The sequence below is a fragment of the Sciurus vulgaris genome (genome assembly GCF_902686455.1).
Source record: "Sciurus vulgaris genome assembly, chromosome: 7".
NCBI lineage: Eukaryota > Metazoa > Chordata > Mammalia > Rodentia > Sciuridae > Sciurus > Sciurus vulgaris.
This window is the reverse complement of record NC_136467.1, coordinates 83,781,637-83,809,547: the sequence shown is the minus strand read 5'-3', so window position 1 is coordinate 83,809,547 and position 27,911 is coordinate 83,781,637. Positions and strand designations below refer to the sequence as shown.

At 32.5% G+C, this 27,911-nt stretch overlaps 1 protein-coding gene across 1 annotated transcript in view; it reads right to left on the bottom strand.

Annotated features, from left to right (window-relative positions):
- PHIP (PHIP subunit of CUL4-Ring ligase complex) overlaps positions 1-27,911 on the bottom strand; it is a 121,226-nt gene that overhangs the window by 7,382 nt on the left and 85,933 nt on the right. Inside the window, exons 23-36 of the mRNA XM_079147138.1 lie at positions 26,146-26,377; positions 21,722-21,841; positions 19,448-19,555; positions 18,803-18,927; positions 18,590-18,672; positions 17,143-17,254; positions 16,910-16,971; positions 14,687-14,842; positions 13,360-13,480; positions 10,614-10,739; positions 7,766-7,835; positions 7,400-7,450; positions 6,208-6,357; positions 362-514 (exon numbers count right to left, since the gene is read on the bottom strand). Coding sequence (XP_079003264.1) covers positions 362-514; positions 6,208-6,357; positions 7,400-7,450; positions 7,766-7,835; positions 10,614-10,739; positions 13,360-13,480; positions 14,687-14,842; positions 16,910-16,971; positions 17,143-17,254; positions 18,590-18,672; positions 18,803-18,927; positions 19,448-19,555; positions 21,722-21,841; positions 26,146-26,377 — 1,669 coding nt within the window. The remainder of the gene's footprint in view (positions 1-361; positions 515-6,207; positions 6,358-7,399; positions 7,451-7,765; positions 7,836-10,613; positions 10,740-13,359; positions 13,481-14,686; positions 14,843-16,909; positions 16,972-17,142; positions 17,255-18,589; positions 18,673-18,802; positions 18,928-19,447; positions 19,556-21,721; positions 21,842-26,145; positions 26,378-27,911) is intronic.

Genomic DNA, 27,911 nt, shown 5'->3' with positions numbered 1-27,911 from the left:
CAAAACTCCTCATTGTTAACTTTATCATATCAAAACCATGCCTAAGGGTTTAAAATCATTTTCCATTCTACCTGGACCTAGCATCTACCCCTTCTCATTACACTGTCTCCTTATCATACTTCGTGATGTCTTGTTTGGCCAAAGAGGTAGATGATACTTCAAGAAAAATAGCCATTTCTAGAAAACATTAAAGTGTGACATCAGTATTATTTCATAGAGGAATTGAGTAGAAAGGAGTAGCAGGACACTAATAAGGACACAACAGAAAGTTAATTTTACTCTATTTTTTTAAAAAAAAAATGGCAACATTTGGCTATATAACATACTTTTCCTTTAGACAAATGTAAATATAATTATATACCCTTGATCTTTTGCTTGGTGTATATGCTTTGGAATTGCTAAAAATAAGTCTGACATCTTTACATAACTCCATTGGTGACTCATAATTCCCAGCCTCTAAGGTTTCTCTAACTGTAGCAAAATCCATTGGAGTGTCAATGATGTCCCTGTAGTCCTAGGAGAGAAAAGACAGACAGCATTAACATTATTACCACAAAGCATTACTTTCAGTAGAAGGATTCACATAGGCACTTGAGTAGAAGTTCTAGAACTATTAATAATTGCCCTTGTTTTTTAAAAAAAAAAAAAAGCCCCAAAACTTTTATACTGCCTATAAATTTTAAATGCTGTTGACTCACTGAAACACAACTGTTAAACTGAGAAGCTACAAAGAATGAAAGTAAGCTAATATTCCATTGATGTGAAGGCTTAAAGTTTTAATAACATCAACTTCAATATAACTATTGGGAGCTTTGAAGTAATCAAGAAGTATGAATGTAAACAACTGTCACAAAGTATACTCGATTCCACGTAGCACTGAATTGCCCAAGGTATCTATTTGCTCAATTTTATGTAAAATATGGCAAAAGACGGGAAGCAATAAAAGAAGCAAGTGAAAGCAGAAGAGCAACAGATAATGATCACAATATGGTATAAGATTATAAAATTATCTGAATATGATATATTTTAGAAAGGACATAGAGTATTGCATCTTTTCAATAGGCTTGAATATTTAATTATATATTTTTGAAGGAAAACAATTATATTTTGTACCATCAAGTTTAAAGTATGATCATATGTTTGACCATAAAGTGAAGGGGCAATGTAAGAAGAGATCATTACCTTTATAAATTTTTTATTTTTCTTATCCAATATATATGCTTATTTCCTTTTCTTGCTTATTATATTAGCTAGTATTTCCACTATGTTGAACCCAATAGTTAAAATGCTTTCCATTTAAAAGGGGAGGAACAGTTTTTCACTGTTAAGTACGATGTTAGCTAATGGGTTTTTTAATAAGATGGTCTTTATGGCTTTGTGAATGTTGCCCTTTATTTCTATTTTTCTTTGTTTTTATCATGAAGGGTGTTATGTGTTTTTAAAAGAATCTGTATTTGTCTATTTGACATCTAATTCATCACAGGACCAATTTTGTTAACTATATTGTCTATATTTTGGCATCTGGTGGCCTTACAGGGCTAACCAATGCTTTTTATTTTTTTGTACTAGGGATTAAACCCTAGGGTGCTTTACCACTGAGCTATAAGAGATAGTAAAGGGTTAAACTGAGAACATGTCTTTCACATGCAAACCAATCAATTCTGAATACAGCGTCCCAACTGCCACCTTTTCTAACTCTCAAACATCAGGTCAACATTTCTTCTGCCCTTAAATCATCCTTAAATCCTCCCAGGGCCAAGAGCAGATAACTAGAGACCACATGTATACTCCAGAGCCCATGAGGGCTGGGGTTATAGCAGCTCAGAACACCCCTGGATTTAATCCCTAAGCTGTTTACTCTGATTTGCATTGCCTCTCCCAGAGAAATCCCTATAAAAGGTTCCTAAGCTTTTTCATAGTTCTTGCCTTCTGTCACCTGACCAAAACCTGGTGCTTTACTTATGGCATATGGTGACCCCCCATTCTCTGGGACAAGTACAATAACTTTCTTCCTTTCAAGCTTGTTCTCATTTGCTTTTACAGACACAGCGATTTTACCCTACCACATCTAAAATGTACATTCTTAGAATTAAGTATGAAATTTTGTCTAATGCCTTTTTGGTATTAATTGATAATGTGGTTTTTCTTCTTTAGCTTCTTAAAATGATGGATTATACTTCCTGCTTTCTTAATAATGAACTAGCTTTACATCTCTGGAATAAATACTACTGGTCACAGTATATAATCACTTTCTATATTACTGAATTCTATTTGCTGTTATTAAGAGTTTTTGTATTTTATTCTTTGTACTTTTTTGGTCTGGTTTTGACAGCAGGATAATACTAGAATTACAGAATGAGTTAGGACATGTTCTTCTATTTTATCTTCTGGAAGAGACTGAAGAATTTTATTAATTATTCTTTAAAATATTTGGAAGAATTTTCCAGTTAAGTCCCCTAGGATTAATGATTTCTTGTTTTTGAAATTGCAAATTAAATTTCCTGCTGGGCATGGTGGCACATTGGCACCTCTAGCAACTCAGGAGGTTGAGGCAGGAAGATGCCAAGTTGAAGGCCAGCCTGGGCAACTTAGCAAGAAAGATCCGGCTCAAAATAAAAAATAAAAAGGGCCAGGATGTAGTTCAGTGGTAGAGGACTCTTAAGGTTCAATCCCCAGAATCACCGCCTCAGGCTAAAAACCAACCAACCAACCAACCAACCGACCACAAAAAAATCCAAGTTAAACTCCCTAATAGTTATAGGGCTACTCAAATTATCTATTTAATATTGTGTGAGTGGGTTGTGGTAGTTTGTATTAGTCCATCATATCTGAGTTTTCAAATCTGTTTATAGTAGTTTAAATGTTTCCTTTATTATCCTTTTGACACGTGCAATGTCTATGAAGCTATCCCCTGTTTTATCCCCTATATTAGTAATTCACATCTTCTCTCTTTTTAGCTTTATAAATCATTTTTGGGGGAGGGAGGAAGGTCTTGTTATGTTCCCCAGGCTGGTCTAGAACTCCTGGGTTCAAGCAATCCTGCTGCTTCAGCAACCGGAGTAGGTCAAACTATAGGCACAAGTCACTGCATGTGATGTCAGCTTTGGAAATCTTAAGCCATGTGGTTAGCATTGAAGAAAGATGTTTGACTATGGAACAGGCACACCTGTGTCCTCTCAGAAGCAGGAGGCACACCTCGGCTGTGAGTCAAACTCCTTTCAGGCACACTGGCTGCAGGCACATCCTCTTCCCTTATAAGGAGTGAGCACGAGCTCAGCACAAGCTCAGCAAGAGATACATGCTAACACCCAGCCGCTAAAAGGCACTCCCCTTGCCGCTGCTTGAGAATATAAAAATTGTATGTTTCCGCATTAAACTTGAGTCTGCGCATTAAATTTGAGTCTGCGTCACCCGAACCTGGCTCCCAACGTGGTGCTATAAATTTTCCATATTGCTTTAACTGCATACCACAAATTTTGATAGTTGTATTCATTTTCACTGAGTTAGACATAATTTTTTAAATTCCCAGGAGACATGTTTGATCCACGGATTATTTAGAAGTGCTCTGTTCCATTAGGACGTACTTGGTGATTTTCCTGTTAATGATTTCTAGTTTGAGTTCACTGTGGTTAGAAACACATTGTACCATTCCAATGAAGTTTGTCATTTTATTTTTCTTTGTTCTGCTTTTTGTCTTTTACTTCTTCCCAACCTTACCGTATGTTACTTGAACAAGTTTTAGAATTCCCATTTTGATTTATCGCTAGTGTTTTTGCCTCCATCTCTTTTCAAAGAGATTATTCTGCTTTTTAGTTATTCTAGATATTTTAAATACATATATTTATTTATATATTTATATATATTTATATATTTATATATATATTCTACTGGAATCAAAATTTTGCCATTCAAGTGAAGTAGAGAACCCTCCCCAAATCATCCCTTACATTCCTTTATTCTTCTCATTTACAATGTAACTGTCTTAAATATAACTTTTAAAATTATATTTAATTCAAGCAAAAAGAACATTTACCAGTTTAAGTGCAGTACAGAAACTTTTGCTCCCCTTATCTTCAAGTTCACAGATTTTTTTTCTGTTTTCTCCTTTGAGTAATTTTATTATTTTCATTTACTTCTTGATCTTTTGTTGAGACTATTTTTTATTGGTTTTAAGGATGATTTTAACTACTCAAACATTTTCTTAATGCTACTTAAAAATACTTATCTTTTCTCATTCAGCTGGGTTGAGATTATCTTTGTTCTTGGAATAAGTGATTTTTTTTTATTGAAACTTGAACATTTTATGTATAAAAATGAATCTTTAAAACATCTTGTATTTTAGTTGGTAGCCTCCTGTGTATGCTGGTGGCAGGGGACAGAGAGGGAATATTGCCTTGGAAGTCAGGTTCTGAAGAGGATTTCATTGTTACTGCTAGGAAAGGAAAGAAGCTCATATTCCTTCATAGGTTTCCACTGATAACACCTAGGTTGTGAGACAGGGAATGCTTTGTTACTGCTCCCTACATGGCCTCCACCCACACTATGGGTGATTGAAAGACTTGACTCTCCACTAGACCTCGACTGATACCATCAAAGAGAGGAAGAGGAAAGGTACTCCATTACTGCAAGATGGGGGTGGAAGTTTAGATTTCTCTTAGTGTTTTCATACAGTATCTGAAGGAAGAAAAGGTGGCCTCTCCACTAGCCTTTTCTAATGGGAAAGGAGTAAGGGGCACAGTTATTTTTTTGTTACTTGGCTAAAGTAGAGCAGGGTGTGTTTATATCAGATTTCTGTATTGCTAGTCTGCCCCTTTGCTGATTCTTCAGCTAGAGAAATAAAGAGAGCAAAATGAGGGTTCTTTTATCATCAGTATTTAGTAGCATTTTTAGATTGCTGGCTTCTCCAGTTTCCTGACTGGGGTATATGTAACAAGACAGCAAACCCAGAGGAACTCACTATTCTGTTGGTCCTAAGATCTCAGTCTATCTACTTTCCTTAGCATCTATCAGAATATTGTTTGTTTTACATCTAATATCTACAGATTTTTTTAGTAGGAGGTGTTGGGAAAAAGAAAAGTCTACCACATCTTCAGCAAAGTCTAACTACACTGTCTTTGACCATATCAAGTCACCTAAAAATGACAAAAGAAAGAGAGAAAGGAAGAAAAGGTGGTGAGGATTTCATCAAAATAGAGGTAAGATCAGTTAAAATACATGAAAGGGACTGAGGATTGCAGGGGAAGGAGGGACCTTTAAAAAAAAAAAAAGAAGAATGGAATGAATCAATGGATCTAACCAAACTTACATGTACATACATGAATATAGCACAGTGAAGCCCAACATCAAGTATATCCACAAGACACTAATTTAAAAAAATCAAAGTACAAATACATCTCTGAAAGATCAGTAGAGTAGAGCAAGGGGAATAGAGGGAAAGAGGAAGAAGTGCTGGGGACTGAGTAAGAGCAAATTATATTCCACACTTCGTGATTAGTCAAAATGTATCCTAATGCTATATGTAACTGAAAAGGATCAATAAAAAAAGAAAACAGATGATACCACATCAAGGTTATGTCTTATAAATCAATTTATATTTTCATTTGAAACCATGCATGTTATCTGAACTATACAATCCTTAATAACTTGTTAAAGGAATAAAAACCACTAATTTGGATTGCTATGATGGCATAAAAGTAAATACTTGGATCATACTTTTTACTATGTAATCCATAAAGATCATACATTGGCATAACTTAAATTTAACATGCCACCTTACATTTGTATATAATGCTTCACTGTTTGGAAACTAATTTTTATATATTCTTGTTTTATCACCATAACCCTGTAACAAAGAATTATTATTTTTGTTTCCTAACTATGATAAAATTCTTGGAATTAATACGTGGAAGAGAAGAATAAGTGAAAAAAAAAATTACATGCAGATGGGAGACATGTGATTTGCTCCAAACTGAAAAACTAGTAAGAGCAAAACTAAGACCACAATACAATTCTTTGGATACTTAAGTCAGGGCTCTTTCCATTTTATCATACTGTTTAACTTAGCTTCTGTATATAATCAAATGGATAATAGTAAGAACATGTATGAAATAATGAAGAAATAAACTATAGGCATAAAAATAATCAATTATTATATATAAAATATGCAGCAAACTGAAAGTACAGATACTATTTTCAAAAATAACTTACTGGATATTCAAGGAGATCTACTGGCTGTCGGAAAGGCTCTGAATCTTCACACTGAAATATGAGATTTAACAATTCCTGACATTGTTTCTTCCATGCTTGAATATCATAAGACTGAGCTCTATTACGTAATCTTCTTCTAGGCTGATGGTCCTGAAATAAAAACATTCAAATATATTAATAAAATGGCACTTACACAATACAATTTGTATCCCTCCCCCCAAGTGCTGGGTATCGATCCCAGGGCCTAGAACATACTGGGCAAGCATTTTTCCACTGAGCTACATACATCCCCAGTCCTTTTTATTTTCGAGAAAAAGATCTCCCTAAATTGCCCAGACTGGCCTCAGACTTGTGAATCACAATCCTTGTGATTCAGCAACTGGAGTATGTGACAGCATAGGCAAGATCCACATCATGTGACTTAATTTTGTATTTTTAATGAAGTCTTACATAATTAGTTACAGGTTGAGTATCCCATACTTGAAATGCTTGGGACTTGAAGTGTTTTGGATTTGGGAATATTTGCAGACTTCACTGGTTGAGCATTGCTAATCCAAGAATTTGAAAACCAAAAGGCTCCAAAATACAAAAGTTTCTGAGTACCCATGCTCAAAAAATTTTGCATGTGGAAGATTCTGAGTTTTGTATTCAAATTAGAGATGCTCAACTTGTAACATATAGTAATACAAATAAAGAAAAAAAAAATCAGGGCTAGAGGCACTTGCCTAGCTTCTGTGAGGCACTGGGTTCAATTCTCAGTACCACATATGAATAAACAAATAAAATAAAGGTCCAAAGACAACTAAAAAATATTTCTTTAAAAATCCATACCATTCAACTGGTTCTGAAAAACATGAATTTTCTGAGACTGATTTGAAAGAAACACTTAATCTGCCTTTAAAACTTCTAAGAGGAGATGGGCACGGCGGCACACACCTGTAATCCCAGCAGCTCGGGAGGCTGAGACAGGAAGATTTTGAGTTCAAAGTCACCTCAGCAAAAGTGAGATGCTAAGCACCTCAGTGAGACCCTGGCTCTAATTAAAATACAAAATAAAGCTGCAGATGTGGTTCAGTGGTCAAGTGCCCCTGAGTTCAATCCCTGGTACCCAACCCCACTAAAAAAAAAAAAAGGCTCTTAATATATTTTTAATTCATATAAAGTACCTCTGCAAAAAACAAAAACTAATTACCTTCCTTTTTCGGGTAGAAGTTCCTGGCACATCAGCATCTTTCTCTTCTTCCTTTAAAGCAAAAATAGATCAAATTTATAAAACATTGTAGGTGTCATTGCACTCAATAGTTTACTTAGAAATTTTTTCTTTTATACTTTAGAAAACTCAATATATAATACAAGCTGGGTCAATTTATTGACCCATCAGGTCTCCCTTTCTGTTATTTTAACAAAATACTGAATACCATTTTATTAAAAAGTTAACAATAGTACTAGGCAAAAAATAATTTTCAGAAGTTTTTACTTGAAGATTGTAATATGTATATATGTAAATTTCTTTTTATATGTAACAATACTAATATAATCATAATGAAATATTACATACCTCAGAGTCAGATAAAACCTTCTTCTTCATTGAATTATAAAGTGGAATTATGTTATAACAAGTTTGATCCCTAAACAGCAAGAAAATGTTAACATGTAAGACTAAAGCCATGAGCTTTTTCCTTTGTTCTTAAAACCAGATTTTAAGAGTAAAATCGAAGTTAAAGCATTTCCCCATTTGCTGACTTGGATACCCAAGAAACACACAATATACCATGTCATCCCTTCCCTCTGGCTTATTTCATTGTGTCAAACCCAATTTTTGACTCCCTGAATCTGCTAAGGTTACTGCCATGCCTGTGATGCCATCTTCCATTCCTTTGGCTTCAAGGTGAAGCTAATTACATCTCACATCTTCTCATTCCTTTGTTCATTCTTAAAGAGGCATTCTATAAATTTTTGTCCTTAATCGTCTTCTCTTGACATCACCACCTAAAATTCCATGTCTATACCTACTTATCACTCCCCAATCTCTCCCTCTTTTAATTCTTTTTTTTTTTTTAAACAGCACACCATTCTCACAGTAACAAAAACCTTGAGTTTTTAATATTCATCCCTTGTTTTCTCAAAACTCAATTAGCAGTCAAGACTGAACTCTATTCTCAAATATATCTTGGCATCTGCCCTTTTCTCACTTCCATAAATTATGCCCTCATCACTTACTCTTTGGTTGTCTGTAGAAGCCAATCTGCTACTTATGTTTTTTGTCTCTTCTTGATAAACTAACATTAGACATTGTAGTCAAATGAATGCTTTTAAGCCACAATGTAAAACAACTTCTTCTAATGTTCAAATACTGCTCCTGGAATCTTATTTTAAAAATGTCTAGTTCCTCCTTTAATTCCAGAGACTTAGGTGCAGAGGTGGAAAGATCTCAAGCTCAAAGTCAGACTCAGCATTTAGCAAGGCCTTAAGCAACTCAGTGAGACCCTGACTCTAAATAAAATATTTTAAAAAGGGCTGGGAATGTGGCTCAGTGGTTAAGTGCCCCTGCCTTCAATCCCTGGTACCTACATAGGCAGATAATAGATAGATAGATAGATAGATAGATAGATAGATAGATAGATAGATAGATAGATAGAGTATAGTTCCTTAGGTTGGCACTCAATGCCTGCCATGATGTGTCCCCAACTTAGCATTATATTCCTACAACTTCTACTGCTATATTTTCTACTTTACCAACTGAAATTACACTTAATGACTACTTTCCTGCTTTAGGCTACTGCTTAACTTTTTCATCTAACTTATCCTGAATATATCAGTATCTACCTTGTCCATAACATCTTAACATATTTCCGTGTATCTGAACCTCCACTATGGAAACCAGAAGTGACCCTGTCCTTATCTAAACTTTCATACACTTCCTGTGTTATTTATCACAGTTTTCCTTATATTATTTCAACTTCATGTTTACTGGCCCAGGAAATTGTATTAGGGTAAAAATATGATTATTTCCATCTCCAAATATACATTGTATCACTTTGTTTATATTGAGTGCATGTAATTTTGCCCCAAAACAATTAAAAAACACAATGATCAAAATTTCAAGGAATACTTTACATTTTCAAAATTACTATCAGCTAAAAATGTTTAACAAATTATATACATAACAGGAATTTTTTTAAAAATACACAGTATAAATGCTTGAAATATATTAATTTGCATTTCAAAATATATGACAGAAATGCATTTTCAGACTATTTAAAATATAAAAACAATCTTCATCTAAATCATTTCACTGAAACATGAATATTTTATATGTGATTAATTCTATGAATTCATCTCTGAAAAAAGATGTACATACATATACTTATAACTTGTAAAAATACAGACAAAAGAGTTTTCTAGAACAAAGTAATGTCAGGTTACTAAATTCACTGAAAAAAAGCAAGTGAAGTCCCTAAACTCATTTGGAAAGCAAAAGATTTCTTTTTAAGAGAATAATGTAGAGGAAGGACACAGAGTTTATCTTAATAATTGTTTTTGTTTTGCTGTTTCCTTAGCAAATATTCTCAGGAAAAAGGATCCTAATATTATTTTAAAAAATAAGATGGATTTTTTTTTTTTTAAAGCCTGAATAATCCCCTGAATAATGTAAAAGTGAAAGCTGACAATAACCGAGTTAAGTAAGGTATTTAAATACATTGTTGCCTCTTCTTAACCAAAGGGGGGGGGAGATCTAATATAAATTAATATAAAAAGTAACATCAATACAAAATTAGAACAATCTTTTGCACCAAAACATGATTCAAGTCTCTGGCTTCAATTTAGAAGGCTCAATTCATTCTGTGGCTACATAAAATCCACATGGTAAGGAAAGAAAGGTACTTCTGCCTTAAACTGTAGCTACCACTCTTGCTATAGAATCAATGAACAAGGAAATAAACTTGAATTAAGAAGACGACTTTTGAAAATTCAGTATCTGGCTGGATTACCTAAATATATATTCACAATCTTGTACAAGTTAACCCCCAATTGGTTCACTCAACCAAATATTTTAGCTAATGATCTTTCCCACCTGTGAGATTGAAAGAGCTAATGAAGATAAAAAATTATATTAATTTTTTTACTATCCAACAGACTGAAATGAGAAAAGGATCCACATTTTTTAATTACAGAATACAAACATAATGCATTTTTATGATTTTATAACTAAATGTTTTTAGTTCACTTCTTTTACATTAAAATTTTTTTCCTTAAGACACAGGCTTTGTATTTTGAGGAACTATATTTATGTGACAGCATTACACATGTAAAAAAATTACTGTTATTTTACAATCTGACATTTTACATCTTAAAATAGTGCCATTATTATAACTATTATAATTAAGTATGAATAAGTAACTCACTTTACAAAATGTAGAAGAAGATCAGTCACAAATTTAGCAGATTTCACAATTGGGCTTCCCGGCTCATTAAATGTTCGAGTGTTATGCTCTATGTATCGAATTTCCCACATTAGGGAAGAAACCCGCCTTTAAAAAAACCAAAAGATATAAGTCTTAATCTGATTTAGAAATATGTGTACACAATTTAAAACTAAGACATTCTAACTTGTGAATTTCAGTCTTAATCCAATTATATCACTCACACCTTAAATAGCTCTTTTCAAAAAAGAGCTATTTATCCCCTTTGTTTTAGAGGACAAAAAGAGGAGTGACATCTACCTCTAAAGAAAATGTATCTAGAATAAGACACTAGACATTAACAATGCCTTCTTTTCAGCAGAGGAAATGTCTATAGGGGAAGAGGTAGGAGTTGAGACAGAGCAAAAAGTTTTTAGTCCTGTATGGTACCTTTAAAAAAAATAATAAGTTCCTCTAACTTGTATATATAAAAGGAAACAATTTTAATCTAATTATAGTGCTAGTAATCAAATGACATGTAAAAATGAGAAGGTAATCAATAGCCTGATTACAAGATAAAAAAAAAAAAACATAAAAATATGATGAGTTACAAGAAACCTGAGAATTATTTTCTGAACATTTAACTGATAATGCTAAATTATTCTGATGCTTTATGATTTTACTTCTGAAAATAAAGAAAAATCCAAAGATGAATTCTGAGAATATCATCCAATGTGACCTGAATTAATAAAGAACACATTTTTTTTAAAAAATTATCTTGCTGATTTGTAAACAAAAATAGTTATATGGAATTAAAAAGTGAAATATAGTTGTGGTATAGAAGCATATAGAGAAATTGCACATTTCAAGTTGATTCACAAGGCTTATTCTAATAAAAGAATCGCAGACATCTTCAGTGTACCACATAGAAAACTGTGTAAAATAAGGCACTAGAATATTACTCGCAGGCCAAACAGACAGTAGTAGTTTCACATATACTGAATGAAAAATATCACAGGGGAAAAACACAAACTTTAAGAGGAAAAAAAATGTAATTGGGAAATACAATATGAAGGCATCATTCTATTAATAAGAACACAACTCAAGTTTACAACTATATTATCAGGTTGAAAAACAGGTGATTTTTAATTTATATATGTACCAAGTTTCAAATTGGCTAATGCTAAAAAAGCCTATTTAAGTTATATGTACGCTGAAATAAGGTACACTTTAGCAATTACCATGTTCAGCAGTGTTTCTGTGAGAAAGAACATCTACAGCAATAGAGATGCCAGCTCCTTATCTTTCCAGCTGTAGTCCAACCACCAGTGTATAGAAATAATTCTCTCTCTCTCTTTAATTCTCCTATGTCTTGTTCCAATTTCTGAAGTACTAGGTATAAAACTTAACCTTTAGTAACTTAGTTCTAGGAATACAGTTAAGAACTTCTTCATTTTTTGTCTTAAACTTCTATAAATGATATTGAAAAAGACAAGTATGCTTAGAGTAGATGGTTGAGTGAGACATAACATGGGGTAATAGGGGATCTCCTTTTCATCTCTTGCTTTTGACAAATTATCGATTATGCAATAGCAGGTATACCTAGCAAGACCAGAAAAATCTTTTAAACCTGAAGTCTGTCATCTTCATTTTCTTTACTGCAGTGGTTCTCAAATAGGAATGCCCCACCTACCAGAAGACATTTGGTAATGTCTAGATACATTTTTAAACTTCAACACTAGGGGCTGCTATTGGCATCTAATGGGTAGAAGTACACAAAAGCCCCTCACAGTGAAGAATTATCCATCCCCAAATGCCAGTAACTTTGCTGCTGAGAAACCCTGTTAATAAGGAAGAACAAATGGCATTTTCAGTGCCAGGTACCCAAAAACAGTTCAAGTAATTAAAAAAAAAAAAAACAAAAAAACCGAAGGTATATTCTATACAGAAAAGTATGAGTATAGATTATGAATGAAAACTGCCTAAGTTAACACAAAGAACTGAAGGATTTAAAATTAGTCATAAAAAGAAAGCTCTAGTGTTGTTGGCCTGCCAGGGCAAAAGTCATACAAGAAAAATTAAAACTATAAATGCAATTTCATTATGTGAAAACTACAGATTTAAATTCAGTTTTGACAAAACATTTCAGGTAATGTTTTAGGGGGAAGAAAAAGCTTGCAAAAAATTTTCCAAGATTAAGAACTCAATGTTTATCAAGACAGTTAACTGGAAAAAACAAATTTAACTGAAATTACATCTAGCTTTTTAACTCTAGTTCTTTTGCATACTAGTCTTCAATTATGAAAAATAATCTTTTCTAATTGCATTTTTCAAAAGTATTCATAAGTTGAATATAAGCAAAGATATAATTTTTGATATTTTAAGAAAAATCTATGAACAAACAAAAATTCTCATAGGCTAAGAGAAAATTAAAACTTTGGCTTGCTTTATAAAGTACCATATGAAGAAAATGACCACCAAGTCATATCACATCTAGAAAAAATTATAGCCCGGAATCACGTTCAAATAAACAAGCGGAATCAAGATTATAAGGAATTTGTTAGAAAAGAATATCATGTCCTATTTCAACCTACTAAATCAGATCCTACCTTTCAACATGATCCCCAGGTGTTTTATATGTACATTTGTAAACATATAAAGTTAAGAAACAAAGCTGTACAAGATTGGCCAAAGAGTGAAAGGATCATTCAGCTTCGTTTTGGTAGCATCCACATCAAATGGTTCTAACCTGTAAAATCTGTTTTCCAGTCTTTGTTTAATTGTACTTAGATCCGTTGGATATGCCACTACAGTGCAGTACATGGGATAAGCTTGCAGATCCACAGGGGCCACAAATGCTGAAGCAATATCTAAAATAAATAAATTTTTAAATTTATATTTGTATGTTCAAAATAATTCAAAAGGAACTCTGCTCAAATTAAGACCAAGTCCTAATTCACATAAACATCAGTCTTGCACTGTCTTTTCATTAAATTACACAGTTTAACAAAGTCTTACTTTTTATTACATTTACATTGCAAAATTCTGGGAATTTTTTTATTCATAAAATGGATAAGATGAATAAATACCCTAATAAGTCTATGAAGAAAATACCTAAAACTGACTTATTAAGAACACACTTATTTCTACAACTGATAGCTGGTGATCCCTGAATCTACATATTTGTTAAAGCCATTAGCATATTGCATTTAAACATGACCTTTCTCAAATCTTACCATCTTACCTCATTTTTATATTATTCTGTGAAATATCAGGCAATGAGACAGAAGAAAACAGATTCAGAAATTTTTGACTCAGTATAACTGATTCAAAGGCACAAAGTAAACTGGTAGAGCATAAACCATAATATAGTTAAAATTGTCCCCTATTTTTTTAACTCACTCATATGTAAAACTACTTCTTACCTAAAATAGCCTTCGGATTTGGATATCCTACAATCTATGTCTATTATCTTCAGCTCTTCTTACTCATGTTTATTTCTCCCTAAACTCTTTGAAGCTAATTGCTTGCTGCCAGAGTGCATTGCTATAAACCAAACTAGCTGAGAGTTACTTTGGAAGCCCAGAGTTTAGATAATAAGAGTTTTGTAGTTACTGCTTTAAAAAAAAAAAAGAAAAATTGATGCCTATCAGTTCATACATCCTGTTCTCTCCCCTAACAAAGATTATCTCATGTATGTGTAATACAGTTGGGGGAAAACTGGTACAACTATTTATATATTTAAAATTTAGCTTCCTATACTCCTCTCCAGTTTAAATCATGTCAGTTTGAATATGCCAAGGCTTTTCAAATTGATTGCGGAGGATCCAAATTTTTCCGATACCGCTGGCATTTATCAGATGCTCTTATTCTGAAATTCAGCAGAGAAATTTGATTTATATCTGTTTTAGATACTTAAATCCTATGTTAAGATCTCCTTCAAAAAAAGATTCCCATTAGAAATGCTTGAAAAGCACTGTAGAATTTTGTTTTGTTTTTTGCTGGCATAGTATTTTTACTGTAATTTGCTTTCTGCCTTCTCCCCATTTCTATACTTCTATGTTGTTGGTATTTACCTAGTGTCATCAACTGATTTATTCCTGCAACAATTCTTTCACATTCTTCATCCCTGGGATTGGTACCCCACTCTCCATCAAGAGGTTTATAGATTAATGATCTGCATTCAACATCAGTTAAGGGAACACTGGTACCTAGTTCTTCTGGAAATACAGCTGAAAAGTAGAAAAGGTGGTCAGTGAAAATTTGGCAATTAATGCTTAGGTTACCTTTAGAAAGCAAAATGGATTTTATAAATATTTGGTAAGTACATTCTTCATTTTCATAAAGGAAAATGTATTTCAAGGGTTAATAAAATTTAAATTAGTTTTAAAGGATACTAAATTTGTAAATTATCCTCTAAATTATCATGATTACTTCTCCAAAATTATACCAAAAAACTTGCTCTGTAGTGTAGTTACAGGAAAGAGAAAACATTTCTATAAAAAGATGCAAATCTCAAAGTCTTCTAAATCACTTAATTTAATTGCCACATTTGCTTTAATAAACCACACAAGGTGAAACTGAACTAAAGAAAACATTTTTCAAGAATACTTTAATCAAATCCCAAAATTTTCTAATGTAGAAACAGAATTGTGAATACTAACAGATAGTTCTTGTTTTTGCTCTGAGGTGATAAAAGTAAGCTTTTCTCATGTCTAAAGTTTTAACATTTTAACTAAGAAAATCATTTGAGGGTGGTGATGACAAAATCTACAAATTTGCCAGATAATTCCTTTGGACTAGACTTCATCTGGGAAATATGCCAATGATTATGTATAAAATTCTTCTTCATTACACTGTTAACTAAACTCTATGTATACAAGTACAACAAAAACAACAACCCATCAACACCACGCACAGAGATATATTTAGATAGGAAAAGCATAGTTAATCAGTGTCACTAATTCATTTATAAATATCCAAAGTATTAGAACACCAGTTTCACTACTCTCATATTAGCCCTATTATTAAACTCAACTTTGAATTCAAAGTTTCACAAGAAAGAGGCAAAATCAGATAAGACATGTAACATGTTTACAAATTAAGACACTTTATAGTTTTAAACAGCTTTAATTTAGCAGTGAGATGAAAAATATCTTACTGGTATTAAATTTTCAGTGATAATTTGTGCAAAAAACTAATCTCAGACAAATGATATCAATATGACCATTTTCTCATTTCTAAGATTTTCCAGACTGTTAACTTCCCCAAGAGGTCTACCTTTTCTGACATTTTAGAGCACAACTACTCAGCAATTCCATTTATAAATGATTATTTCTACTATATTACAAATCAGACATTTATTCTTTCTTAAAGATCTTGATTTTTATCTGACAGTAAAAGTAATGTATTATTAAAAACTCATACAAAATGTAAAAGGTAATTTATAAAGTCCTCATAATTTCACCCTCTATAATCACTAATGATCTACGATATGTCACTTTGATCCTAAAAAGGTATATTTGTGTGTGTTGTATTTTTTTTAAAAATTGAAACAAAACAGGTAATGAGATAGAAAGAAAATGGAATCTCCATGCTTCAGCCATACCCACCTTTTCTCAGTATAAGGAAGATGTCATACTCACTGCCTAGGGCTAACTCCCAAATCCTGAGTGTGTCAGACAATATGCAAGATGATGATTATTATTAATTACAACTACCTCTTCATTGAGCTCTTACATGTGTCAGGCTCTATAATAAGCACTTTATACACATGATGCCATTTAATCCTCAAAGCAGCCCTATAAGAAAGGTATTTGTTTAAATAATCAAAGGCTGTCCTAAGAAATTGAGGTTCTTAGACTTTATGGAACTTGCCAAGATCACATAGAAAATGGCAGCGCGAGCATATGAATCTAAGTCTGACTCAAAAGCATGACCTTTTAACTATTATGTTATATAATTATTCTGCTGGAGTTACAAAAAATGTCCCTAAATGCTCGTTTTTAGGGCTGAATAATAACTAATAAAAAACATTCATATTTAGTTGTAATAAATTAATTTCAATCTTCCCTGTTAAACTATGAATTCCAGTAGGCAAGGAATATGTCTATCTTGTTTACTGCTGGGCGTCCCTAACCTTTGGGGTCAATAATGGGTGTACAGCAAATATTTTTTGAATTAATATTTCCTGTTGGATCTTCACAACAATCTTATGTGGCAGTGAGTTAACAAATCACATTTCTTATTTAAGAAATCAACTTCATAAGGTTGATGCATAAAGTCTAACATATACTTACCATTATTAGGTATAAGCTCCATATCCCAAGGACTCATCTTTTCTGTATCTCCATTGTCCCAGCTTTAAGAAAGGAAAAATTTTACATTAAAAAATATACATCTTACAATTTTTATAAGTAACAAAAATAACTTCCTTAGTATTTGCAAGAAATACCTGTATCCCTTTCTTAATAGATGGAGAACTACTTCATAGCAAGACAAGCCTAATAAAAAAATACAAGTATTTCCTTACCAAACATTATAGCACTGAAACAAACTATCAGGGTATTCAGGCTGAAGAGGTTCTTGACTTTCAATTGTTCCAAACCACCAGGCATCATCTATGACTGATCTGAAACGGTCACCTGTACAAGAGCAAAGGCTGTCTCATTACTCTGAAATGTGTGTTTGTTGTGTTTAATTGCCTTTTTCCTAAAATATAAGTCTAAGGTACTGAAAATGCAACATAGAAAGTGATCCACATAATTAAAAAAATAAGTTAAATCAGCAATACTGGGGGGAGAGGTACTTAATATGCGTCCTTATAATTCTATAAACAGTGTTCTTGACACCACAAGCTTTCCTGCAAAGGTAATTATGAGTTTTACAGACCTCTTATGACCCTACACAGAATGATGATATTAAGTTAAAGAGGAAGATTGGAAAATGCAAACTTAACCATAATGAACAGTATCTGTAGACTAATAATAAAGTCAAGCGAAGAATGAAGCCTACTTTCTCAGAGTAAGCCTTAAAATGTTTCTGAGGAAAGGCTAAAGTAAAAATTATTATTCTTTTTTTTTTTGAGGGAAGGGAGTACTGGGGATTGAACCCAGGGTACTCTACCATTGAGACATTCCCAGACCTTTGTATTTTTTGAGACAGGGTCTCTCTAAGTTGCTGAGGCTGGCCCTGAACTTACAATCCTCTTGCCTCAGCCTCCCCAGTCACTGGGATTATAGGCATGCATCAGAGCACCTGGACAATTGTTTTTTTAAACCAAGTTTACCAAGATCAATAAATGATAAATCACTATGCCAATGTCTTCCAATGACACTGGAGGAAAGATAACTAACATATCAATTGATGTGTTTTGCTAAACCATATGTATTATCTATACACCAGACTGCACTCCAAGATGACAGTGGCTTTATCTCAAATTCTTAAGAACTACTTAATACATATGACATCCATTTGTACATAAACAAAAGCAACTTAAATGCCTGGAGATATTTATGATTTCCAAGTTTTTTGAAACTTGTTACAATATTACTTTTAAGTATTATTTTTAAAGGTTATAACAGAGTTAAGAATAATTAAAAAATAATAAAGTCAGTTTAGTTTTAGCCCCAGTAAAAATTATCACTCATTTTCTTAAGGCTTCTTCTGATATCAAACATGAATTGTTATTATTAATGTTTTTGGATAAATACTTAATTCAACATGTAAAATAGTTGAAAAATTATAGTCTTATAAAGTTACCAAATGTAAGAGATAAAATGGTATGAAATTTAAGCATCAACTAAAGTATTTTCAATCTTAAACAAAACTTAAAAATACCTCTAATACATATCATACTTTGTTATTAACATTATTATGAATGGCAAGGTATCTTTTTCTAATTATGAAAAAGAGTAAATCAATTATAAGGTTGAAAAGAAGACACCAAACATCCATGACTTCAAATATGTATCACCCACCTATATTCCACCGCCTATACTTTGCATCATCAAATTGTTGTCTCAAGACTAGGAAATCTATAACATCAGGCATATCGTGGTACCTAATTACAAATGGAAATAAGTTGATTAGATCATATTTTAGGTAAAAATATCCAAAACATGTTCAAATTTATCTGAATCTTAAAAACAATCTACAATACTAAGAAACCATTGACTTTAAATAATCCTTACTTCATGGTAAATGATCCACCAGTCAGTTTACCAGTGTCAGGATCTAGAAAAGCAAGTTTAAGGCAGCAAAGTGTAGGTAATCCTACTTCATACTTTATGCCAACTATTTTCATCAATTCTTGTTCCTAAGATAAAGAAAATAAGAAATCACATTAATAAAGTAAACTACAAAACAGATTGCTAATATTAATCTGCATGGCAATTACTATGTATATATAAAAACTTACTAAGCCATGTCTTTAAGATTTGTGCACTTTATGGTTTACAGGTTGCACTGCATTTTTTTTATGAAATATAATAGTTTTCCAACTTAGTTTCAAAGAAAGGTAGATAATTTCAAACTCCTGCTGATAAATCTAGAGACACTCATCATATGACAAATATAAAATTTACCTTAGACATTAGTGTTATCTAGTGTTCACGCTGACCAAATTTTGTACCCAATTTATAAAGTATATCAGTGAATATAAACTTGTTCTTGTGTTTCTTTGACTGAAAATCAAACCCCTCCTAATCTCCAGAACCACTTCAATTAAACAAGGGAACTTCATTATACAGTTTCTTATAGTGTAAATAGTAACCCTTAATACAATTTTCTCCATAACCCCTCAATGAATCTTTGGGGTTACATAATGAATACTATACCCGTAGTTCCATTTTATGCCATGGCTGTTTTTTTGGATTGATACTATAAATTTTATTTTTCCGGGCCATTTCAACATATGCTTCATGTCCTTGTCGGAAATAATAAACCTAAAAAGTAAATAAAAGCCACAATTTTAAAACCTGAGTATGTTTCCAAGATGCAAGATATAAAACTGCCCCCCAAATCTGTCTTCTAAGCTAAAGAAATTCTGATACTGACTTTCCCCCCTCAGTTCCTCAAATTGTTTTAGCACCATTTCATCATAACCAAAGTGTTCTAAATAGCACTACTCTGGTATACACTTAGAAATTTAAGATGGGGCATTAAGTTTTTATTTCAACATTCTATTCTTAGTTCAAAGTAATTTAATTTCTCTTGCATAATAAAGTCACTTGTAACCAGGAATCATAAGTTTATGTTCACCTATTTTTTTCTTACATTTTTAGCAGGAACTTTATATATATGCAGAAACTTTAAAATAAAATATGTATTTTCACATATATTTTATCGAACTTGATCCTTAACATAAAAATTTTAGTAAGATAGCACCGCATTTGCTTATTCTCATTTCATGAAGGTTAAATTTAGGTGACTTCTAACAACTGCCAATTATTTGAACACAATAATTTGACACCAAGTAATATTCTCAGCACTAAAAATTTAAAAAGCTTGTTGAAAAAATGCTATTAAGTTCTTAGTAAGACTTTGAATTAGCCACTTTTCCTACTACATTCACTCTATTCATTACTATTTCAGTTATATGCAACTTCAAATGGAGCAATGGTGCTGAATAAAAAGGATTTACCTGTTCAAACACCAATACCCAAAAATACAACGTAAACAATTTGAAAGGAAATCATTTAACAAGGAGTTATAAACTTTCTGACGATCCTGAAATACCATAGTAAATATAATTTAGCCTCTTCTTAATGTTGCAGGATCTGTAGAACCAATCATTATATTTCACTTATACCATAACAGTGTGTGATGCTCCAAGTTCCTCAAATCTTTTGACACAAACAGGATCTCTAAAAAAATTATTCCAGACTGTCCTTTAGAGTCACTCTTGCATTAAAGTTTTTGTTTTTCTTTTTTAACTGTCAGTTACCACTTTAGCACAAATTAGAGTGATTTATGAAAGCAGCTTCTTTTCAATTTTTATTACTATCACTGTTAGACACCAGATAACACTATATCTCTGTGTATAAAATAAGGAACATGACCCTGAGTGAGAACTTTTGATCTAAATCTTTACATTTTCATTCTAAGTTTATAAGTACACAGCCTAAAATGGGAGTGCCATTTTTTTTCTTTTGGTCCTAGGAATTGAACCCAGAGGATTTCAACCACTGAGACACATCCCCAGTCCTTTTTTAATTTTGAGACAGGGTCTCACTAAGTTACTGAGGCTGGTTTTGAAGTTGCGATCCTCCTGCCTCAGTCTCCCAAGTTTCTGGAATTACAGGCTTGCACCACCATGCCCAGGCAAGGGATGCCAATCTTATTTTCTCAAAAGTGAAATAGAGGGTTGAAATATAGTTCAGTAGTAAGGCCCTTGCCTAACTGCTGTGAAGCCTTGAGTTTGAGCCCCAGCTCTGCCGAAAATAAAAATTCAAACAAAATAAATAATAGTTCTTAGAAGACCGTAGATTTAGAAACAAATTATGAACATATGGGTAAATGAAACTTTTTTGACGTAAAATTACATGCAAAAAAATGCTAAATTTCATTTTTAACATGCTATATATTTAATTTTTAAATTAAGAGAAACAAATATATTAATATCCATTTAATATATTTCTTTAGAAAGAAAACTAGAAATAAAATCTTTATTAAAAAATTTTTTAAAATTTTTTTAAAGAAAAAAAAGCATCACTGGTGATTAAACCCAGAAGGACTCTACCACGGAGCTACTTCCTCAGCCTTTTCTATTTTGAGACAGGGTCTTGCTAAGTTGCCCAGGTTGGCCTTGAACTTGTGATCCTCTTGCTTCAGCCTCCTGAGTTGCTGGAATTACACACAAAGCTTCCATTCTTTTATAATATTTAGATGATCACAAATTTATAGTAGTCTTAAATCTTTCCTAATTGTACTTTCTCCATACACAGCTATGAACATTTAGAATGAGATATCTGTATGAACCTGTTGCAATCTTCTATAGTTGTGTTTCAAGAGCTATAAAATGTTCCAGGATGTCATTATTAACAAAAAAAAAAAAGAAAAGAAACAACAAACAAACAAAAACAAATGGTAATTAGAAAGTTTCAAAGTACCTCATCACCCATCTGTGGCACAAATGGACATCTACGGGGAATAGTATCTGTAATCCATGTTGATGGTAGCCATTCTTCTAATGTCAAACCATTTTCAGTTAGTTCTCCCACAGCCAATCTCTAAGAAAGTTCAGAACATTACAAAGTAATATTATCCAAAACAGCACAATAGAGATCATTAAAGAAAAGAAGGAAAGAGACTTTGTACAAAAATTATATTCTTTAAACATTAAAAATCTTATTCTAGAAAATGGCAGCCGCAACAATTGTTCAATTAATCCAAATTGTTGATAAAAATTAGACAGCAAAATCAAAATCTATAGACAACATTCACAAAACTAGATGAGACATTCCCACAAGTGTAAGCTATGTGTAGTCTCTGCCCTTTAAAAATACTATCAGTTTTACAGACACTACTTATAACAAATCATAATGTAATTTGAGTTTTTTAAAAAAAATCCTATTCTTAGTGTTAGAAATAAGAATATATTCTCATATGGGTTAGGTATTCCTACAAAATACAGAGAGCTAATTATTTCCATGTGCTTGACATTATACTTCTAAATAGACGGAGAATGCTCCCCTCCCCTTCTTTTGCCCTTTTTTTTTTGTTGTTGTTTTGTTTTTGTTTTTTTTGCAGTGCTGGGGGTCAAACCCAGAGCCTCAAACATCCTAGGTAAGTGCTCTGTCACTGAGTTATATCCTAGTCCTCCTCTCCCTTTCTTAAATAGCAATTTCACTCTTGGCTCATGTTAAGCTCCTTCCAAAAAATAAAAATAAAAAAAATAAAAAATCAGATTTTGTTTTTCCAAATGAAATGTTGTCAAGCCATATCCTTTACTTTTTAACTTTCATGGATAAAAATAAAACTATGCATCTGAGAAAAGGTGCTTGTTGTTTTTTTTTTTTAACTTTACTGAACACCTACAAGCAGCCTTAATGGTCATTATTATTGCTACCTTAACTTAATAAAAATGGACAGAGAGTCTGTGAAACCTAGTATTATAACTAGATAAACTGTGCAATTGATTTAAAACGTTGTGGTTCAGTATTTATGCGCCAAGCCTTCTAAATTTTATTCTGTTTTTTTTTTTTTTTTTTTTTTCTTTTTTTAAAGGAAGCAGTTACCACTACATTAATGAACGTTTACTGAATGAAGCAATGCCTTAGATATGATGAACACTACTGGCAGCAGGTAAATTTTTTTAAAACAGGGCATCACTATTGTCCAGACTGGCCTTGGTTTGTGATCCTCCTTCCTGAGTCCACCAAGTAGCTGGGACCTCAGTGCATATATCACCATGCCCAGCACTGCAGCAGATACTTCTGTAATTGCTTCCCATTATACATTGTCCTCTTCTTTTTATTAATCACACTGTGAAGTTTCTCAAACACATCAGGGACACTCTCATCTTAGAGAACAAGGGAGAAGTAAAGTCCTTAGGTACTTCCTACATGTGAGATGGGTTCAATGGAGAATTGGGGGTACAGTATTTCAGAAGAGCATAACTATGTATGCATCAGAACAAGGACTGGCAAATCATGGTCCACAGTTCAACTCCAGTTTGCCAACCGCTTTTATAAATCAAGTTTTATCAGAATACAAGTGTACCCATTCATTCATGTATTATCTAAGGCTTCTATCAGGCTATAATTGTGGAGTGGCTGGTCCTATATAAAAAAAGTTTATCATCCGCAGCTTTAGAGACTAGACCTAGGAAGAAAGGGGCAGAAGGAGGAAAACAGTTGGGGGGTTATTGTAGTAATACAATAGTTCATGGTGGCTCACAACAGTGTAATAGCAGTGCAAGCAGTACAAAATGGTCAAATGCTGAATAAATTTAGAAGACAGAGCCAGATTAATTCTCTGATAGAATGGATGTTGAACATAACAGAAAAAGGAATTAAGCATAATTTCAGGTGTCTGGGTATAGAAAACTCAGGAGTTGTTATCAGTGTGATAAGAGGTGGGGTAGAGCGTATTTGAGAAGAAAGCTTGGGAAGTAAGTTTTGTATATATTAGATTTGAGATTCATTATTAAGTTAAATTATATCCAGTTATATGATTTGTCAATAGTTATCAAGTAGTCACTCTATTATTCATTAAGTATAGTACTATAACTATATATACGTATACATACATACTATAACCCTGTTATGATTTAGATCTTCAATGTGCCCTCAAGGTATGTGTTGGAGACTTTAATGCCAGTGTGTGGTGCTGAAAATTGAATATTTCTCAAATTTTCCAGCTTCGTGATTTGAGATTGTATTATTTGAGGATGTACAGCCAGCTGATTCCTTTGCTTCTCCACTCATGGGAATGCTTCTAAGCCCAGCTCAAATCTTTTTTTATTCTGAGATCTTATCTGAAACCCTACTATAAAATGTTCCCATTTAATTTTTGAGTTATCTCTAAAATTAATCTCTCAATGAAATAAATGTTAATAGATCATGTAGCATTTCCTCTTTTTATCTTGGGGCATCTTGTTAGGCACACATCATTTTTAGAATAAATATTATGTCTTACATAGTTTCCAGAGCTCTAAATGACATGAGAAATAGATGTGTGTGTGTGTGTGTGTGTGTGTGTGTGTGCGCACGTCACCTAAGATATGTTTACTACGTCTCTGAAGAATTCTACTTTTACTTAGCATTTTCTATACTCCCTCACCTTTTTTTTTGTCTGGCTTAATTATAACAGAATTAGCCATATGAGACAATGTTTTTATTTGTTTACACATGCAATAACATATTAACCACTTTTTAACTCTATAACTTTGCATAAGGGAAATACTAAGCCAGGCCTGTGGCACACACCTGTAATCCCAACTACTTACGGAGGCTTAGATAGGATTGCCAGTTCAAGCCCAGTTTGGGTAACATGGCAAGACTCCAACTCAGAAATAAATATATAAAAATAAATAGAAATACTATTGTGTTATTGGATATAAGTTAAAGATTAAGTAATAAAAATAAGTCCATCTACTGCTACTGGTAGGCATGTGAACAAAATTTAAACTCAAGGCAATAAGCTGTAGCATCTTAACCTTATTAAAGTATGTTCCATGCATAGCTCCTTTCATGACACACTGTCACAGCAAACAGTGAAACTGAAATATGCCAACAGTTAACAGAAGATTCAAATGTGACCATGAACAAAGGAAACCATGGTATTAGTTTGCAGACAACTATCAAACTAAGGGAGATAAAGGAACCGATACTCTTGGGATCAAAGAATTATGTTCTTGCTGTGACGTACTGCTGGCAAATCTCAAAAGTTCATCAAAACTGATGAAAAAGATCATTTACATTATTAGCCAGACACATGGCTAAATCAGTTTTCTTTAACCAATCTTTCTACCACATAAAACAATGAATATATTTATCATCACTCTCAGGAGAAACAAACAAAAAACATATGGGCAAATGTGGCATTCTCTTTAGTAAAGCTTCCCCAAACAAAAGCAAAGAAAGTGATAAGAAGAGTAGTTATAGAATCCAAATTAAAGTAATTCATAATTATAAAGCTGAAATAAACATGAACTCAACCAAATATGATTCCCTATTATATTATTTTAAAGAGCAAACATCATGTCCCTCATATTGCATGTACTTTAGAGCAAAATTTAAACAGTCCCTATTTTCATTCACTGGTTAAAGAATTTCAACTCCATGAGAGTGGATTAATCTTTTTTCCTTAAAATTTATTTTTTCTTTCTTTGCTCTCTCTAAAATTACCCACAGACTTAACAAATCAATACTACTGTCATATAAGGACTGAAAAATTATGGTTCACACACTAGGTAAGTAAATAAAGACTTGTTACAAGACTATTTTAAAAATTCAGCATTGGATTCGTATTTGCTTTGTGGTCAACTACGACAATTTTGTCATTTGTATTATATGTGATATTTTCCCTAGACTTTGTTTATTTTTAGCAATAACAATTAGAGTGGTTAAACATGAATGCAATCAAGTAGAAAAATACTTCGTTTTGTAGCACTGTTTTTTACATAAAATATATATATAAGTCCCAAGAAAAAAATCTGTCCATGTATTAAGATTAAAATGTTCAATATTTACTTATATTTGTAAGTAAACAGCATTACATGTTAAACATATAAAAGCCTGTATAACCTAAATGTACTTTGGTATACTTTATACATCTGAGTTTTCGAGTATTTTCATTCTTTTTTTTTTTTTTGCGGTGCTGGGGATTGAACCCAGGGCCTTATACTTGACAGGCAAGCACTCTATGAACTAAGTTATATCCCCAGTCCCATTCAAGTATTTTCTATTACTATTTGCTAATAGATATTGTTAAGGTTAATAATGCTGAAGTTCAACTATGCTGTAAAAATGCATACTTTAAGTCATTTTCATATAAGAAAACACAAAATTTACAATTTCTAAAAATCAACCTTTTGTTTTCTTTCTTTGGGTTTCTTTTTCTTTGGTGATGTTGGTCCATCTTTTTCTTCATTTACTTTTTTCTTTTCTTTTTTAATATGTTTTTGCTTCTGTTTTTCAGATTCTTCCTCATCATCTGAACTGCTTTCTGCTTTCTTGGTTTTATGCTTGGGAACTTTCTTTGGTGGTTGCAAATTAATTCCTGCATCTGCTGTCCAGTCAGAGTAATCACTTGAGTAGTCACTAAGAGGAAAGAAGGGATTTCCAATATATAATATATAAACAGAGGATATAGTTTAAGACTTTGTTTTATATAAAGGAAAAGATTACAATAGAAAAAGGAATGATAGAATAGTACACACTTGATCTAAAATATTTTCTTAATTTTCAAAAGTTTCTTATAATTCTGTGGCTTAAATATCTCAAAACTTTGAATAAGGTCACAGTTTAAGTAAAAAAAAATAAACTTAAGTACCTTCTGTGATCTTAAGAAAAATGCTGATTTCTGAATTTTGCTAATAGTATTATCAGACAAACAAAAATAAGAAGGGGTGTTACCTTCCTTGGTTCTCACAACAACAGAAAGAGAATTGAAAAGCACAGAAGGTATCAAGATGAAAGAAGAGACATAAGGATTTCCTTTTAAATTTTTGTAGTACTGAGAATAGAACCCAAAGGTTCTTTACCACTGAGTTACGGCCCCAGCCCTTTTATGTTTTGTTTTGTTTTGAGACAGAGTATAAGTTATAGAGTGGCCCCAAACTTGGCATCCTCTTGCCTCCACTTCCCAAGCAGCTGTGTTTACAAGTGTACTGTGCCCAGCAGGGACTTCCTTTTTTGAGAAGAGCTAGAATTCCTGATCAAGTTCTCAGGGTAGCCAGATATTGAACTGGTAGGATCAGAAGTATAGAAAGGTTGTACTTGTAAACTTTACTTGCCATGTAAAGAAAGGATATTTCATGTAGATAAGATTATTCTACCTCCCCGCACCTTAGGAACATCTTATGTTTCAAAGCATGCTATGATTTGGAAAAATATAGTTCTTACATCTTATGTATCATGTTTGCCATTTCTTTTCTGTTAACTTTCAGACATTTGTCTTACTGAAGTGATACTGTGGCAAAATAATCTAACTGTGTTATCTTCTATTTTAATTTTAGTACATGAGAATATTTAACTACTTCATTTTGAATAATCTTATAAATACAAAGGTCTTAAAGAAATCAAAGTTACACTATGCTCAAATCAATAGTTTAGTGCCTAGATTTGGTGACATCTAATCTCACAGCTCTAAAAATAGTGCTGCTAACATTGCAAGAACAGATTTTTCTGGAGTTTTATTCCACCACTGCTACCCTTACCCTAGAGTCTACATGTTCCTTATAGGCATTTATTCAAACTTCCCTGAAATAATCTTCTCAGTCAAAAATCAAATAACTAAAATATTTGTAATATGATTTCATTATGAAATTTGAAATGATTTTTAAAAATTTAAATAAAAAATGTTTTCAAATACTATATCCCAAAATATGCTTGCCTCAATTTATTTATGAGCATTTTATTTACACTAACTCCACACTCAGCCACTGTAAATGGCACATCCTAAAAATCTTAAGTTGTCTGTCCCTCAGCAGAATTCAGCTTTTATAGAATATCTTCTGCCAGTGTAACTACAAATCCCATACCCACTGTTCTGTACAACAAATGTCCTGAACTACTAAAGTCACCAGCACTCAATACAAGAAAGAATTGCTCTGTAGTCTTATGGTTTGAGATA